The sequence below is a fragment of the Lathamus discolor genome, chromosome 7, assembly GCF_037157495.1.
Source record: "Lathamus discolor isolate bLatDis1 chromosome 7, bLatDis1.hap1, whole genome shotgun sequence".
In the NCBI taxonomy this organism is placed as follows: Eukaryota; Metazoa; Chordata; class Aves; order Psittaciformes; family Psittacidae; genus Lathamus; species Lathamus discolor.
Genome location: NC_088890.1, coordinates 15,121,778 through 15,141,213, shown reverse-complemented (window position 1 = coordinate 15,141,213; position 19,436 = coordinate 15,121,778). Strand labels below are relative to the sequence as shown.

The window sequence follows — 19,436 nt, the reverse complement described above, 5'->3', positions numbered from 1 at the left end:
CCAGCCCAGTTGAGTCAGTAGTGTGCCTCTCAGTATGATCCTGTGCTTGCATATCAATCCTTTGAAATGGCCTTTAAAATTCTGGTTCTAGTATGGTTGAATATTGTTTATTGATGTGAAGTATCCGATCCTGAAAATGCTAATGTACAAATTCAGATATTAAAGAGGTGATTTGTCCCACAGATAGTTATACTTTCTGAATAAGAGAAGGGCTATGGTGCATGAGACTGTGAAAGATGATTGCAATATCAAAGGAGGAAACAGAATAAATGAACTTTCCAATTATTTCAGTAACTTACCTGCTTGATAGAGTGTGCAAATTATTGCAATTTATTTAGATGAAATTTGTGTAATCAAAAGTCTTTTTCTAGAAACACTAATTTATCAGAAAAAGAATGGTTTAGATGTTTTCTCTGGATTTCTTTTTCTAGTGATTGAAATAAGAGCCACGTCCTAAAGCTATTATTGCAGCAACATGGATTTTCTGGCTGCATTACTTGTTCGCAGATGGTTAGCCTTTGACATGGCAATGAGATTGTTCACTTCTGCAAGATGTTAGCACAGATCAATAAGAAAACTGTCTTACAGAGAGAACACCTGTTTGTCAACCAAGCCTGCCTTAAAGGTATTTCTGATATTACACTGCTGTTTGTTCAGTGGAAAGTCAGTAGTTTCCTGGCTGCAGGGTTTAAATTCCTCTTTGTTAGTGTGCAGTTTGATAGCAGTAAGGAGAAGAGTACCTTTGGAAAAAAAGGCATACTGACATATTTGCAGTGCTGGATATCTTAGCAGGTTGGGCTGAAAAATCTGTTCCCCTTTCTCCTTTTTGGGCCATAGAAGTAATGCAAGTGCCAGTTTAGTTTTCTGTCAAGCAAAAAGTCACTTTAATCTTTCAAGTTTTAGAATAAATATTTGGGGACTGCTCTATCCAGGTCGTGGCTCATATAAAACAGGGTCTCTGCCCGTTTTCCAGTGGTATTAAGCTATGTGATATGACAGATGTCATGAAAGTCAAAAACTCATAGTAAAAAGGATTAGAAAAAAATTGCAGACCCAGGATATACTACGAGTGGAACTAGAAAAATGTGAACTAATATATCTGGGGAAAAGAACTATTCAAGTATTAATGCTGGAAAATTGCTAGCTGCTACAGTGGAGATGGAAAAAAAATAGGAAAGTGATGGCATTTTCTCCAAGAGCAGAAGGTAATAGTCTCCTTCCTTGTTGAGAACACTGCTCAAAAGCACAAAGCACCATTTCAATTAGATATGGCATTCCTCTTCCACTCTCAGACTGTTGGCTAGATTTTCTATTACATAGCATCTGTCTCTGCTTCTATCTATCCATTGTTTTTCATTCCCTGTCAATCTCCATAGTGCCTATGTGCCTAAGCGCCTAAGCGGTGATGAATAAATGCCTGTGTAAAGAAAGTGATGCTCGAATATTCTTGAAACTTGATGAACTTGTGTTGGTTGTCTGTGCCTTAGTTAACAGTACTGAAGAGCAGACTAGAGGTAAATGCTGGGTTGGGAAAATTGGGCAGATTTCCTCTCATAAATGGCGATAATGACACTCATCATCTTAAAAGCAGAATTTTATCACTGTTAATAATAATGTTATTGTTATATAGTGGAATTTTAAAAACATCAGTACCAGTCATGTCAATGATGCAATGAGCTGTAGACATAATTAAGGTGATGGAGGCAGGCTTACGAAGAAAGATGAACAGCAAATGCACAGCTTGTCTAAGTGGTGATAATGATGATGGGGGATGTGATGACCACCTAAAACATTCTGACATCTGTAAACATAGAATAGGGAATAGCTGTGTTCAGTTGGTCATAGTGTTACAATTAGGGTTAATGAGGAAAACTGAGCAAAAAAATCACAGGACATATTTTTTGCTGTTCAGCCCAATGGTAGATCACATTAAACACTAGAATGGTATCTTCAAAACATCCTCTGTTGCACCAGTAGAAGCCCAATTGCTTAAATAATGTGAAAATAAATTGAGAAGATGCTCATGAGTGTGCAGAGGGGGAAATATTTTGATACTGGAAAAGAATTGGGCAAGATGACCTTTTCTGCTTCTAATTTCCAACGCTATTAAAACGAGTTGGCAGCGATGCCCTATTTCTAGTTTGCAGGCATTTCTCTTCTTTTTTTTTTTTTTTTTTAATTTGTAATGAGAACCCAGTTTATATTTGGCATTATCCAAAACTTTCAAAACTGAAAATTCAGGAAGCTGAACTGAGGGTTCAGGGCATTATGGCAGTTTCTCTGCTGGGGCTTACATAGAGCTGCACACCCTGGATGCACATGAACCCCATGGGATGTCAGCTAAACCTGAGTTATCTGAAGCAAAACAGTTGGGGTTGAATGAAATGGTGTTTTTCCAACTAGCTTGAAAATGGGCAATGCTGGACATGCATTAAGAAAAGTCTAATAAGAATCGAGGGTACAAGAAGCATTCGCATGCAGCGCTGCGATTAGCACAGCACCTGCAGCATGTCAGACTAGCTGTGTTTCCTTAAGAATTCACAGTGCATGCTTAAGTACACATACATACATCTTTTTTCTCTTTATATGATTGCCTTGAAATATATCACTTGGTTTATTTTGGACTAAAAAGCTTCAGGGTTTTATTTATTGCTTGTCTGGATTTTTTTATGTAAAATGTGATCATAAGAGACATAGTTCAAATAATTTCCTAATGCCTTCTGTCTTGAAAACTTCAGTTTTCAAGATACTTGGCCCTTTTTGATGAGGATGTAAGGCACAAAGTTTCTTGGCGGTAGTACTACTTTGGAAAGAAACTGGAAATCATTAGCTAAAAGTAGTGAGTTATAGGAATTATACACCCCCTGAGGCATAGAGATTTTATCTTGAATTTAAATATTTTGCTGCTTGCCAATGAAGTGTCAATGAGTTTCACCAAAGATGTTCTAGTAAAAAAAAAACACAACAAAACCAACAAAAATCTGTTTAAAAAGCAGCTTTTAATTAAAAAGCCGATTCCAAATTGTCAGAGATACTGTTTGGGTGAATGCTCAGCATTACCAAGGGTAAACAGGAGAGAGAAAAACAAATGCGTTTTCTGCCTGGCCTTGTTTGGTTCTGTTAACCGCAGAGCTCCCTGCGTGCTGCTACTGTTTATTAAAAAATAAATTAATATGAATTTCAAGCCAATGCTGTATGTGTCACATGTTGCGTTCGGAGTAGGAAATTATTTACTTAGTAGACTTCCTGTATTTCCACTCAAGTGTGCAGCCATTTTTATTCATATTCTAAGGGAACAGAGTGAACTGAATTGTACATGTATTCAAAGAAACAGTACAAATTTGAACAGGAGAGAGATGATCAATTATTAGGAGGTAGTATTGCATTGTGTGGTTCACCAGGAGCTTCAAGGGAGAAGAGAGAAACATTCAGTTCAGTAACAAAAAGGGTACTGGGGGAGGAACTAGAATAAATCAGGGTTAGAACTGTATGCTGAGAGCTAGAGCAGAAAGAGAAAATCCAGGTGACAGGAAGTAAAATACTGCTCATCAACACAAACAGGGAGGAGAAAGACATCAAAACATGGGGACTCATGGTAAAATTGGCAGCTCAAGATAGTGGCTGTGAGAAAATGTAAGGGAAAGGAGTTTTGGGGAATGTTTAAAGTAGTTTGGAAAGGGAGAAAATCAATCAGACTTGGGGGTATTTTTGAGATGAATGTTACCAAAACAAAAAGAAGAAAACAATTTAGCATGAAATAAAGTATTGCTCCTGTCCTCTGCCTTAAAATTTTGGTGAGGAGGAAGTAACCACCCTCCACTAAAGCGTCCCATTGAAGTGGCCATAGTGAAGAGTTAAATTTTGAGAACAGTAAGATTTGAATACCATGCCATCCTCTGCTTCCGCCCCTCTTCCTCAGGCATATTTTGGTCCTGACCAGTAGGAAAACAGTTAAATCATGCTTAGGTCTGGATGAAATGGATTATTTTAAGAGAGAATTTTTTAACTCATTGATTTATAACCACGGTGTAGTAGTCTGAAAATTAAGATATTGCCGTTCTCATATCCAGTCCAGAACATTTACTGAAGTGTTTGACTGTGCTTGAAGCTAAATAAGGTTCAGTAATGAATGCTATAAATTCCTTAGGCTGGAAACTACCAGATTCTTCTGCTACAGATAATGTATGCAGCGTAAAACGCTTTTTCATGCAAAAGCAGCTGATTGCTTCAGTTCCTTCAGGTCCATCCTCTGTCCTTCTGTACCATTGTACAGTCAGTTCCTGGCAAAGCTATAATTTTCTGCTCAAATGCAGGACCAGCTGCTGGTGGTCACAGTGTGAATGACTCTAGGAATATATGGGGTGGGATAATGTGCACACTTGTCCATGGGAAAATGACAGAGAAATGATTGCTCGACATTGCTAGCTGCAGCACAGGATAGAATTTACTGCTGCTGCTCATGGCATCCAGCACCTGTACAGTGACATGTTCTTTCCATATGCTGTAACCTACGGTCTTCACTCTGATCCCACCCTAGCATCTCAGTTTTACACATTGGCCAAATTCCTTCCCCCTTGCTTTTTTATTTATTGCCATTCTTTGGAAGATTAACACAGCTTCTGCACTGGTTACAGAGAATTACTGTATCAGTCTGTCTATCATGTCTCTGCAATCCTAGCTCTTCATCATTGTACATTCTTTATGGATCCCATTACTTTCACCACCCGTTATCTAACTACTTCGTAAAAACCACCTCACACATTTATAAAGCATGACAAGAGCATTACCATAAACTATGTTACTCTGCTCAGTAAACACATCATAGGCTCTCCATAGGCTAATCACCTTAGTGGATAAAACTATCTGGGGATGAATTTATCTGCAGCAGTCATATCAAAAGACAAATTGTATAGAGCAACATCATTCTGTTTTTCCACAAGAGTTTAAGATCCTTGCATCATTTTGTCTTGACTTAAAGCCTGCATTCTAAAGTTGCATATTGCTCATCATCTTTGTGATCAGTAGATTAATCTATGAATATTTAACAGAAATCCTTAGTGTGAGATTTTCATGTATCATACGAAACAATAAAGGATGTGTTACAGGTGTAATAAGCAATCTTGGGTATCTCTTGCGGTTGATGGGAAAAGTAATATAGTTTCCTAATTTGGAGAGTAGTGTGCAGATAAAGGCATTTAATGAAAAGCATACACAATTTTAGAGATCCAGAAATACCAAGGTGTTTGGGGAAAGCCTATTGGCCAAGAGCGAGACTCTGGCAGGACTAAACAGCACTCGCATGGTTGACATAGAATAATTTCTAAATCCTTTCTTAGTAACTAATTCTAGTGCACAATGCTATATTCATTTATCATCAGCAGCTCTGCCTAAATCATGTTTCTTATCAGCCTAATTATTACATCTGAAAAGAGAATTATCCTATCTTTCTTTCATTGTGTGTCTTTTCTGAGATTCGTTTAGCTTAACATCCATTCTTGGGATGCCTTTTTCTGGCAGCATTTAAAACAACATTTTGAGGCCCCAAGAACAATATTCCGTAGTCACTCAAATTTTAGGGTATTTTCAGGACTGCTTCCACTTCAGATTTTCACTGCACTCTAGCAAAGAACTAGAGATGCCAATATTGGAAATGTTCGTTTCTGTTCAGCAGCAGCAATGTTCATTTCTCCACAGCTTTGATACCTAGAAAATTTGTTCTATGGCAGAATTGTGCAGCTGTAAAGCAATGATCAGAATAGCATAGCAGGTCTTTTTAATCTGTATCTTATACTGCTGCCTGCAGTTATAGGTGGAGCAGTGCTTGAATGCAGGCATATTACCTCTATTTTGCCCAAGCTGTTTTTTTCTTTTTTTATCCTCTCTGATATATCAAATATTAAATTTTCCAAACCACCCAAGTGACTAGGAGCAAGATTTCTCAAAAGATACTTCCATATTTTATGTTGAGCCTTACCAGGCCTACATAATTTAGACCAAGAAATCCCATTTACAAGTGATATAGACCTTTAGGAGTGTCATTTCTCACTGAAAGTCAATGAAATTTAGAGTCATAATGCCTATTACTTTGTGACATGGAACTTATTTCCCAAAAATTACCTTTTTTTCTCTTCCTGGAATGTTAAAGTCCTGCCTCTTCATATATATCTCTCAATGGTATTCCAGGGCTGTAAATCCCACCAAAGCTTCTAATTTCAAACCTCCATTTTTTAAAGTTGCTGTAAGTTGATCTCATTTTGAGTAAAAGAGATCTCATTAAAGGACTGAAGATTCCCACTAAGAACACATTGGATTCTTGACTGCCTCTTGGGTTGCGTATCTGCTTTTTGCAGTTCATCAGTACAAGAATGCTAATAGTGCCTATTGCAATTAACTTTCTATATACCCTGTAAAAAAGCAATCAAATGGATGGGGTATGTGTATGGGTATGTGCAGGCAGCTCTGCCTGTTTGCTTTTACTGCTGTCTTGTCAGGGACTGCATACACACACAGTAGGTGGGATTTTCTCATAAACTGTCATTTTTGTGTATGTGTACACTGTACATGTGCATGCAAAATCATAATTAAAACTACCCGTAACTCTGCTTCAGTAACAGCTAGAAGCAAATTCCTCATCAGCATTCCTCTCTAGCCACTCTTGCCCTGTTGTCCTCTTGAATACCTCAGCCGACGCTGGTTATTGCACTGCCATTTGAGATGCATTGTGCCAGAGGCAGTAGCTAGAAGGATGCCTTGTTTTTCTGGGTACCATTTTCCTTTGATTCATCTTTAAGAGATATTCCTTTTTTTTTTTTTTTAAATATGTATAAGAATAAGGTCCTGTGCAAATTTCTCAGGAGATCAATTTGCAAGGCTTTTTAGCAGAAAGACTTATTCTCTAGTGTGTATATTGGTTTGATATGGAAATCCATAAGCCTGCCCTAGATCCACCCACATCTCATACATTGGTGTGCTCTGGGTTTTCTTTGTGAATTCAAGAGTAGAATCCGGACCATTTCTCCTTTACAAAAATAATACTTATTTTAATTTCTGTGAATAAACCAGTTCTCAAGGATCAGAGTCTGTTCTGAGTGTAAGCGTAAGAATCTGTAAATCTCTCAGATAAAAAGCCTCCTGTGGCTGATGGCAGAGACCATTAGTAGAAAACTGTAAAAGACTACAAATCCATGTGCTAATTAGAGCTTTGCATATCCCTGCTTCCCCTATTATACTGAATGGAAAATAAAATACAAATGGAAAAGAAAAGAGAGTTAGTATTCAAATGAAATATTAACATTCTGCTGAACAAAAATCTTATTTTCCTCTAGAAATTCTTTAGTTACCTATTTTTGTAGAAAAGTTTAATTTCATGTAAATAGCCTTTTGTGTTGAAACAGATCTTAGAAAATTAGCTTATAGCACCATAAATAACCAGAGATGGCTGTGCTAAATGCACGTTGCCCCTATTAGCTTATGAATTCTGACTCCAGAATCTATCAAAACTTTGGATTGCTATGATATTAATTTCCAGGTGTATCTGATCTGCTCTGTTGAGCAGTTCCTCTCCAGATTTTGAACATGTGTAGTGGGCCAACACAAACCGAGACAATAACATTGTTGGTCTTACTCAAAATAGGGTCATTGTATCAGCAATATAGGAACTGGGCCTGAACTGAACAAGAATGTTGCACCACCCACCAGGAAAGAGTTCTGTAGGCTCTCAGCCCACATAGTAGTAGCTTATTATTTCTTAAAGTAAAGTATAGTATTTCCCCCTTAGCGCAGTGTAGTCTGTAGTTCTGGCACATTAGCTGGGATAAACATTTTGATTAAAGCTTATGAATGTATTAATTACACCTGGGAAGTTTCCAAAGCTTATTCAAACTGCAAACTCTTCAAACTGCAGCCCCCAAATCTGAAGTCTTCTTAGTGAATGTAAAAATGGCTGTCACAGGGTTGCCTTTTCTTCCTCTACAATGTTTGTATAGAGACATGAGGTGTCAAGGATGCAAATTTTTTCACCAATTTGTTTCTGTAAGCAGGATTTTGGAAAGTTTTCATGTGTGAAGAATTTTTATTCTCATGTTGTTAAACATTTGCTTAAGTCTAAAAAACTTCAATTCCGTTTAAAGTTTTCTCTGATCTCTCAGGTGTAGCAACATCTGCATATACTTACGCACTTTCAGAATAATGTATGAGTATGCAACCCTAAACAGGATAACAACAGTGGAACATTGACTCTCTAGTAATGTATAAAGCTGTATAAATAAACAGAGCTATCAAAAGTAGTAATAGTCCTAATGAACTGCAGTAAATGATGATAAAATTGGTCCGTATGGTTTCCTTTGCTTGTGTACCTGTGGTGCATTGCTTATGGTGTAACAGAGGGCAGAATCTGACCAGCAAATCTGATGAAGTTGTTTGAGTTTTGCTACTTTTTGCAAGAAATATAAACAAGTTCTTACAACAACCTTCAACTGGATTAGGTTGCATGGTGCATTGACAATGAGATAGAAACAAAATCTAACAGAGGATCTGAATTCTAAAATCACTAGGCATATGACCCCCAAAAGAAAGACATATCTTATCTATCAGCCGTCTGTGCCTCCGCCAAACAACCCAAGAAGTCTCACCTAGGCAGTGCTTCGCTCATGTATTCATGCAGACATGCATTCATTATGACTGACCTGCCCTAGGAAGGTCCATTAAGTGGAACTCATTTCAGGCACAGATGGTCCTGAATAGCTTAATGTCTGTCTGGTGGCCAGAGTAAGTGAATTCTTGATGGCCTTAGACTTCTGATCACATACATGCAGCCAAGGAGGAAATGAAAACATGTTTATCATTTTGATAAACAACCTCTTTCATTGCTGCAGGATGCTCCATGTAACTCAGCAGAGTCAAATACTATTAAATTGTCATCACTGTCAAAGAGAGAACATATAAGTTTTGCTACCTGAGTCATAGTTAATGACTTCCACAATGTATAACACAAATCAGTACCGCTATTTGCCTTTTTTATGTTTGTTTACTGATAAGTTCAGGCTTGGCTAGAATACAGAGGCGAGTTATAATTTTGAAGTGCAAAATATGCTTTTATTATTACCTCTCAGCTAGAGATATAAAAAAAGAGATGACTAGAAGATGGCTTTTTGGCTTCTGTCTGGCATGCACTCAGACCCTGTAGGTGATTAGATATTTTAAATCACAGCCACCCACAGTAGTCTCATACTAATGATAAAATATCTCACTCGGCAGTGTGTAAGCTCAAGGTGGCTTTGTAACAGAGACAAACACGAACATGATTTCAGGAGTTTAGTCTCCTTCAAGTAGAATTAAAACATTTGGAGGAGTAACAGTTGTTCCCATTTTACAGCGAGAATGAGGTATTATTGCTGCAGTTTCATATTTTAAGACTATGCAGAACAAAGACTTCTGGAAGGCTAGAAGACATGAGCAAAATTGGAATGCCACGGATAGTTTCCATCTTCAACAGCCCAGCATCCTTCCCAGCAGCCAATTCTGTCCCTCTTGCTTTGGCAGGCTCGCATTTGCTTCATGCAAAGCTGAGGGTATCCTGTGAACTGAGCGCTCAGGAAGGATCAGCTGTTCTTATTGTCAAGTCCTGGTAATGTTTGGTGTGAAGAGGATAGAAGTCATGTTGGAGCATTTTCATTCATCTCTGAAGCTCCCTGTAGAAAGAGCAAAGCTTTTCCTGATTTGCAAGTTCCTATTCCATTTCCAGTCTTTTTTGGATTTTTTGGGGGCAGGAGGGACTTAAGAAAACATAAGCTGTTTTTCTTGCCAGGTGGCTAAAGAAGCCACTCCATGAAATGTAATTGTCAACAAAGCATTCAGAAGACACTTGCTTGGAGGATTTTAGAGCCCATTCTTCTGCTTTTAAGATTAATGGCAAATCCCCTTTTGACTTGAATGAGTTAGGTGAGGCTGTTATTGTGGAAACAAAGCCAGAAGCTACCTTAGCTCAATAGACCATAAACTTCAAAAAAAGATATTTCTGGGTTTGGTGACAATGATTCAAGCTTTTGCTGCACTCACAGCCTATCAGGTCAATAATTCATAGCTTTTCAGGGCTCCCAGCACTGTAACATCTCACCAGGTCTTCCCATAACCTAGAAGAATCACTGAGAAAAAAATCACTGGCTCAGGAGCAGAAGCCCTCAGATGTTGGCATTGTAGCATTTCCTGGTGCCCCCCCCCCCCCCCACCAAATTATAGGAAATAACTGAAAACCACAGAATAAAAAGGTACTTCACACATATATCTGAACACGTTGAATCTCTTTTCAGTGGAGACTGAAGATTGATTCACGTTCCCCTCCCTGCTCTAACTTGTTTCCTCATTTGTACAGCTGAAATAGAAATTTAAATTGGAAACACCACCCCACCCCCCAGCATATTTCTTACATATTTATATTTCTGTGGACAGCATAATCAAGAGCATGACTTTTCAATTTTATTTTTTTTTCCCTAGTCTCACTGTTTCCATTTGAATTTGTCTGGATACCTCTATCTATTCCCATTTTGTATGTGGCTTTTAATAAGTCTGACGTGTATATGCATGGCTGGTACAATAGGTACCAGCAAAACACATTCCATGCAATGCTACCCAGTAGTCACTCATAGGCTAATGAAAAGTCTGATCATACATATCACATTTCCCAGGAAAACTGTGTGTGTAACATTCAGAACTTTCTCCATGTGAAATGTATTTTTTTTCTTCTGTGTCTGCACTGGGAAAGGTCTTATTATTATTATGTGGAGTACAGTTATAGCTCATGCAGATGAAAGTTCCAATTAACATACTTAGCTGTCTAGTGGTAAAAGAAGTGTTTTTTTCATTGCTTTTATAGTTTCATTGTTTTTCCACTCTTAAGCAACTACACACTTTGGGTTAAATTCTTTATTGCTGCAGCACCTTGAGCTTCCACCTAACAATTAAAGGTGTTATGAAGCTCATTCACCACAACCCCTTATTTTGCTTAGTTAACCAAATAAGCAAGACTAGCTGATGTGGTTATTAGTACTCATACAACAAATTAATAGAGAAAATTAAGCATTTAGCTTATTCACAGATATTTACCACACAGTCTATGTAGTCTAAAATTAGAAATGCTTGTTACTGCATACTTTATTGTTGAGGTTACAATCAATAAAATCAGAAATCTTTCTTCTCTTAGGGCATGACTGTAAGATGAATTAAACCAGTGAGACCATTTTCCTTGCTTTCAATATGATTCGCATGGGGGAACAGGGATTTTATCTGAGGAATTACTTCACAGAAAAATGCAACCATTCAGGGCTGAGTTGATTATCACAATTCCTCTTACTCCTAAGAGACACTTAAAAGACCATTTGTCAGATGATGGCTTTCTGAATTTTTGGGATCTCTCTTCTCTGTCACCCATTGGCTTTCAAAAAGCTCATGTCATTGGGCTAAATGCACCTAATAACTAATACATGAAGCAGCATTTCTCTCCAGATGAGTTAAACATTTGCTACAGAGTTCGTCTTGTCTCATACTTGCAAACTCATCAGTGCTTAACCCCATGACCACACCACCTAAGCTCGTTTACCCTAATGGAAGTTCGCAGGCTTTCATCTACTGACTCACCCTGGAAGGTGAGTGGTTTGAAAGTTTAATATTCTAAATCATTTCTACACTTTATGGCGTTCCTGTTTATTGGTAGTTGTACGCTTAATACTGTGGGTACAACTTAATGCACACCACCATATGACCTTAACTGCATACAGTCAAGGGGGATTCCTCCCTGCACATCCATCCCAGTGCTTCACCAAGAAATGTAACATCTATAGAATCACCAGGTAACAGGACTCGCTTCTGAGCAGGGAGATGCCACTGGACTCCCAGACCTTTTCAACGTCCCTTGTTCACAGCCAGATGTTTATCAGCACCTCCATACCGCTTATTCTCTGACCTGGATGCAGGGTTATGGAAGTATTCAAGAGCTCTCAAAGCAGTTTCAAAAAGAGTGAAAGCAAAAGACAGGAATAAAGGTTTTTATGCTATAGTAAAAGCGTTGTACAGTTAACATTTCATAGTGGTATAAAGAAAACCTTCTTACACATCGTGTTCTTCAGTAGGCTGTGCATGACGTTTTGCGTTAAGCTTAAACAAATCCTGCCAAATTTATACTGCAGTTTCATAAAGTAGCCAAATATCTGTGGGGAACAGACTAGCACTATAAATACTTGGTGATTATGAGCTAAATACAATCTGAACTGAGGAACTGGGAAATTACTTGGGCAGTGCATTAGCCCAGTGTGCCTGCTCATCGCCTTGCCCTGCACTGCTAAGGTGAATGGAAATAATACACTTGACACTTTGTTTCTGTGCATAGCATATGGCACAAACATCAAGTATTCATAAACCCTAAGCCACTGTCTATCTGTCTATCGCTCCTTTGTGTTCTCCATCTAACCAAACTATTGCAAAGGTTCACAAAGAACAAATACAGACAAATTAAGCCTGGTGATCTTGCGCACAATGGGAATGTTTTCTGCCTTAAAACTGCCAATTTAGTGAGCACCTTAGCAAAGGGAAGTGTTGTTGGACCATCCTGTAATTCAGAGAGGCTGATTGTTATTCTCTAAGGGCTGAGTACTGGCATAAAATCAGATATTTGGAGCAAAATCTCATTTTTACATGGATTCCTTAGCCCCTGTCTTTGTACAATAGAATATCTGGGGAAGGAGACTTCTGATATTACAAGCATTAAAATCAGCCAACAGTTGTTGCACATTTTCTGTAATATGTTACTTACATTTCCTCAGGCCCAAACCTTGACACAGTCATTTTTAGCCCAAAAATTCTGCTGATGCCAGAGAAGATTCTAATATAAGACAGGCAAACTATAGCTACTGTAAGGAAACACTTATCTACATTACCTATTAAAACTGCAGTATAATAGCACCTGGCTTATGCAGGAGCAAACATAATGGGAAAAATAACATTGCAATCCCACCCGTATAGAAGCCGTGCAGAGGCACAGACAGGAGCATGCCTGCGTGCTTTGATTAGCCACTGCTGCTCTTCCTAACCAGAGTGTCAATATTCTCTTCTTCTTTTTCTTCTTTTTTTTCTTCTTTCTTTTTTTGCCAGAAGGAGGAACGTGTGAAGTTATAGCAGCACACAGATGCTGTAATAAGAATCGAATTGAGGAAAGATCACAAACAGTAAAATGCTCCTGTCTACCTGGGAAAGTGGCTGGGACTACAAGAAACAGACCTTCCTGTGTTGATGGCAAGTAGCTCCTCCTGTATATATGTCTCTGTTTGTGTACCATCCAGTAAATAGCTTGAAGTCTATAGCTTATGCTTAGGAACCTTGTTGTGCTCTTTGTTTAACGTAACAGAAAAATCCTAACACATAAGCACACATTTACACCACCTTGTCTGCTACTTTAGTGCATGGCTCTGTGCACATGGGTCTTGTTAAGACTTACTCAAAAAGTGAAACTATAGCATTCAGTACTGGCACTTAGATAAGTATAGCAGATCTGTGGCAGGATCAAGCCCTTAATAAATAACTGGACAAAATTACCCCTTGCATCACTTCACAGGACAGCCTCTGGTGCCACAATAGTTCTGATTCATAAATATTTCAAAGGACAACAGCCATTCACTTTGATTTAACTAGCCATTTGAAAACTGAGTGGCAAAACAAAGATAAAGAAATAAATCCTGTGGTCTTGTCCTGTAACAAATGCAACAGAAAGCTAGGAAAAAAAAATTAATCTTTGTCTTTTGAAATCACTGGTGCTGTTTCTTGTCATGGGAATTGGTTTTTTTTTGCTGAAGGAAAACCACTGTGTTACTTGTGTATGGGTTTCATATCAGGTCTAACTCCACAGGGTGTATTCCTCTCTGGGGCACCCCTGCCACTGTTGCGAAGTAAAATTGTGCAGCAGTCTGGGAGAGAGCCATGGCTTCGAAGTGCTTAGCAAAATATAAATCGCATAAAGAAGACTGCGAGTAAATGGCACTAATCCCATTAGTTACCCTTCCCAAACAAGCCGCTCTGTGTTGCAGAATCCCTCTGTGCAGCAGCTGTGTGAAATGAGTATCTCACAATCCTCACTGTTCTGTATGATAAATGTCTGGTGCTGTTGTTTATGTAACCCCACTGCCCAAAAGGGATCCAAAGAGCCCGGTTTTGTTCTGACTAGAGCCAAGGTGGGCTCTGCCTTGGGCTCTCCTCATCCTTCCCATTCCTGGATTTCCAGGGGTGGTGGTGTAGCCAGAGGTTTTGGAAGCAGCCAAGCTTTACTCTTCAAGGCTGTCTCTCAGTATTCAGCTTCCCCACAGGTGAGTGAGAGGGAGCAGCTCTACAAGCAAACCTTAGGAAATTTATTTCTTCTGGGTACCTTTCCTCAATCACATGCTGAAAAGGCACTAGCAAGGGAGCAGGGGATGGTATGGTTGTAGCCCAGTGTGGGGCAGGATTATGGGGGGGTGTTGTGGACTTGAGGATTGTGTAAACAAAGCTCTGAAGCTTACACATTTCAACACCAGAAAGAAGAGATTGGGGTGCCTTGGAGGGATGTTTTCTCAGCAAGTATTTGTGGTATGTCTGTATCTGGTTTACATATTAAAGATAGAATGAAAATGCTTTATTATTTAAAAAAAACATTTTTATATATACAAAATTGCTTTATTTCTATGAAATCATGAAGTATTTCGTAGCTTGTTACACTGAGAATGCAGTGTATCTTCTGAACTTGGGACTAAAACCATGCTATGAATGCATCTGGAAACAATTGTGCTTTAATCCACATTCTGTCATTCTGGTATTGCCTGATCACCCTGATAAAAATAAGCTTTTCTTTTTCTGTTAAGCACTCTCATAAAGCCATAGGTGAAACCTGCAGCTGGTCTTAACCAAAGCTCAACTCTGCAAGGCTTGAAGAATTTCATGTTCTTCAGCAGGTCGTGAAAAACAGAGGCACTGGATAGAGCAGAGAGACACCATTAATTCAGATCTCATAATTCTGTTCAGAGAAGAGGAACTCAAAGTATTCTGTGTGAAGAAAAAAGTTGGGTGCAGGTGTGGACTGGAGCCTAATTGTTCTGTCAGGATTACAATGAAAAGAAATGTTATTGTGTGGAATTTTGAAAGGAGTAGGGATAAAACAATGACTAATATAAAGCTAGTCTCATTGAAGTCATTGGTAAGATTCACAGTGACTTCAAAGACAACAAATGTGAACTACAAAGGAATGTCTTCTGCTTTCAAGTTTAGTTGTTGTAGTCAGCCCATAGCTTCTTTTGTAGATGGCTGGTGAGCGGTTCAAAAACCCAATACGCAGTTCGTCAAAATTAATAGAAGGGGCATTTTCGTCTGCTTTTGTTTTATCCTAGACTTTGCTTTGTGACTTTGACATACTGACCTGTTTTAAGTCAAAACTTTGACCTATTTAGTAGTTCTATTCTTGCTAAAGCAAACTCCCAGAACTTCCTATGGGTGTCCCATTAGCATCAGGGTTTTAACTCACACAAAGATTTGGGATTTGCTGTTTCTTTTGCATACAGGGGCACTTCAAATTGCCATATACAACATTTTACCTCCTTTACCTACCATATTGAAGGGATTAAGCAATCTCACATTGAGTTTTACTCTGTATATGATTTCAAGCCATAATCTGTCACTAAGAAAGCTTGCTTGGGTTCATTAATTAAAAATCCATGGGTGTTCAGGTACAGCAGTATACTCCCACCTGAACAAACTGATCGTCTTTGAGAAATGACAATGAGTGGGAGATCCCATGTTAACAGTTTGACTCCCATCTGTGGTTATTACCTTGAGCCATCTCCACATATGGATGATGGCTGCTTAGTAATGTGTATAGAATGAGCTGAAACTCAGGCTTGCCCTGTTTATACCATTTGCCAAACTGAGACTTAATGGAATCAGAATCAAACTTTTGGTGTTTGTCAGTCTAATTTCATCAGGAAAATACTTCACCAGGGCTGGTGCTTTTACAGTTTGAGTTGATGTTACAGAGGAGGGGTTGCATTGCCTTCCACTCCTATTGCTTCAGGACACAGCTGGCCTGTGTGGGTGGCACTGTGTTGAAAGCTGGCTTTGTTTTCTGTTTAGTAGAGAATACAATTATAGGTAGGAGTCAGCTTAACCTTTTTAATAAGTATCGGGAGTGATAAGTGGTCCTTTTGTCCTCTTGCTGTGAGATCTCATCACGGGTAGCACACCATAGGACACCACAGCACATAGGACTAATGTATGCAGCCCTCCTCCTGAATGAGCTGACATTCAGGCTAAGTATGTGGTTTTGTACTATAAAACTATGAAGTGCAGGAAGTTGCCACGTATTCCCAAGCATCACTTCCTGCCAAGTCCAACAAAATTAAAAAAGTGTAGTGAAGCCAGGCTGTGGCAGCTTCAGATGCTATAAATTATTCCTTGCTGCTCATTCAGTAGACACTGTCCTACAACGTGCCTCAATCACCAATGAATTATGTAGGAGCAACAGTGAAAGCAAACAAAAAGCCAAATCTTATCATGAAACAGAAATGCCAGTTTCTGTTTCTTTGCCTCTTGTGTTGCACATTTACTTTCATGATTCCCTTCACTACTTCAAGGTCTTTTGTTGTTGGTTTTTTTTTTTTTTTTGAAGGATGGTTTTGAATGGTCCCTTTCCTTCCCACAATTTGTCTTTTGTGTCACTTGGCAGTAGCACATACCATGAGCATCAGTCTGTTCAGCTTTCTGTCACGGCTGTTATTATTTTCTCCATTTGTTCAAATACGTCTCCAGAGCAAGCCCAAATGGATTTGTGCTACAGCAGCTTGAGAGAGTCCCTTTTTTTCCAGGAGGAAAGCAGTGTCGAGCATGTTTAGGAAGTCCCCAGCCCTCTGCCTCCAGAGCACAAAGGACTCTGAGCACAGCTCAGAGTGTTACTAACCTACCCCACAGTGATGCTGTTGGACACAGCATATACACTGCCTGTCTGAAGGTACCACTTCAACTCCTGATCTAATACCCTGCCCACACACTTCAGAGACAGTCGGGACCAGCAAAGGGCTTGAATTAGCAGCTCAGACTAGCATGCAGACCCCTCTAGCTTCATGCTTTGATGGACCTGCTCTCTCATTTTCCTGTTACTGCAGGCGATTTTGTGTGACATCCAGGCTATTTCTGCAAGGGTTTCTTAGCTATACTTCTGAATTCACACCTTCCGTCTCCACTGTGCCTACAAACAGCTTGTCTTCCTCGTTTAAGAAGCCCATGAATTTTCCTCCTCCTGCAACAAGCTCTGTGGGTCTATGAGGGCACTTAGGTGTCAGCACAAATAGCTGGGATTTGTCCCCTTGCTAGCTGTTGCATGGCTAGTACAATTTATCCTGTGGGTTAAAGTTCTATTCCTTCTGTAACTGCTTGCTTCTTTTGGTATTGTGGTTATCTAAGAGTCATGTTCCCACTACTGTCCTCTGTTTCTTTACAGCAATGCTTCTTGCATCTTCCCGGTAGGGTCAGTGTGCGTGTGATGATTGTCCTCTCGGGTGTCAAGCCCACATCCTTTAGAAAATCAGTTGGTGGCTCCAAAACTATTGTTGCTTTTTCTTAAGTTAATTTTCTGTTATTCCATATAAAACTAAAAGAATTCACTAAAACAAACAAACAAAATCCCCTCATATATTTCTCTTTTTTAAATAGATACTTGTCTTTTTTGGAATTTTTCACCATTCCCAGTAGCTGTTTTACATTGAGTGGGACAAAGATTTCTTCTGTTGTTCATCTTATTCATTACTTCATCTTACTGATACAGAACAACAAAATGAAATTAATCCAGTATTTCCCATTCTTCCAGATCAGGTTTGGGTAACATCACATTTCAGATCATAGAATCACAGCACCATTTAGGTTGGAAAAGACTTTCAGGATCATCAAATCCAACCGTTAACCCAGCAGTACCAAGTACACCACTAAACCATGTCCCTAAGTGCCACACCTACATGTCTTCTAAATACCTCTAGGGCAGCCTGTTCCAATGCTTGACAACCCTTTTGTCCTGTAATATATGAAATATTAACATGCATGTACATACTTCAGATTTCTATTAGTTTGAGGATTATCCATCACTAGCCACCATGTGACCCTGTGAATTTGTATCAGACCTCATCAGGGCAGCATTAAGAAATTAAATACCAGTCTTAATGACCATTGGGAGAACTGTGACATCTAATGCCTTTCTGTGCCAGCACCTCACAACTCTCCACTCATGCTCCTGGATGGTTGGTACTACATGTCCTTATTTTTCCATGTGCAATAGTGGGAGCAGAGAGGACAACATTCATCAACACATGCTCCCTTTGCTGGGACTTGGCCTCCTTTCTTTCACTCAGGACCTGCAAATGAAAGCATCATACCAGGCATGTCGCTCCTTGGCAGACATTAAGTGCAGCCACGGTGTTGACATGAGCTAATTTCTTTTATTTTTTAAATTATGGATGTCTACTGTACAGTGAGCATTCATTATTTGAGTGCTGTGTTCCTGCAGTACAGATGTGTAGCATATCCCCCCATGAGACCCTGAGCTGGTGCGCAGCCCAGGCATCCTCCTGTGCTACCCCAGCTTGTACTGGCTAAGAGATGGGCATGGTAGATACAGAAACTTCCTGGCTCTCCCTGGAGTGAGTGCACGATTCAAGTCCTGCAGAGTCAAATGAAAGATTCCTATTGACTTTGGGTCAGGTCCTTAGTAAATGCTTTGTTAGATATAATCCTGTATCTATCAGCACTTACATCAAGTGAAAATGGTTCACAGTCACAAAGCCAATAGTTTTCTATTTATCTAATGTGTACATTAGGTGGTATCACTAGAAAGCCTTTTTTTTTCCACTCTGAAAATACTTCAAATCAATTCTTATTTCTTGAAGAAAGGGGGAAAAATATGTTTTGAAATCCAAGGAGTCAGCTTTTCATCCCTCTAGCTGTGTTTCGGCCTAGATAAGAAGAGATCTCAGGGTCCCATACTATTAATGCACTGTCTATATGAATAACGAGGAGGCTTGGTGAATTATTCCACACTCCTGGGAAAATCTATAGTCCTGTCCTTCTGCAGCACCAATGGAACGGAGCAGGAGACTCATATTTTTTTTTGACTTGGTGAATTCAGATTACTTCATTTTGTAAGGAGGAAGAAAAATGTTTCTGTTCCCCACTGACACCCATTTGATAAGCTCAAAAAGAAATTCAGTATATCACATGCACTATTAAAAAGAGGATATATATAGAGAGAAGCCTAACTGTATAGTGGAGTATTTTAAGACTTTGCTTTTGTCAAAAACATGAAATGCCCTTGCAGCCACCCTGAAATGACAGCCAGACCCTGAGAGGTGCTGACTTCAGGGGAGCAAAAGCAAAACTGGCAGTGATGA

The 19,436-nt window shown here is 39.2% G+C and overlaps 1 protein-coding gene across 3 annotated transcripts in view; it reads left to right on the top strand.

Annotated features, from left to right (window-relative positions):
* Positions 1-19,436, top strand: part of TAFA1 (TAFA chemokine like family member 1) — a 224,030-nt gene that overhangs the window by 167,699 nt on the left and 36,895 nt on the right. For all 3 annotated transcript variants that reach the window (XM_065687211.1, XM_065687210.1, XM_065687212.1), the window contains one exon: positions 13,141-13,281. In XM_065687211.1, the coding sequence (XP_065543283.1) occupies positions 13,141-13,281 (141 nt within the window). The remainder of the gene's footprint in view (positions 1-13,140; positions 13,282-19,436) is intronic.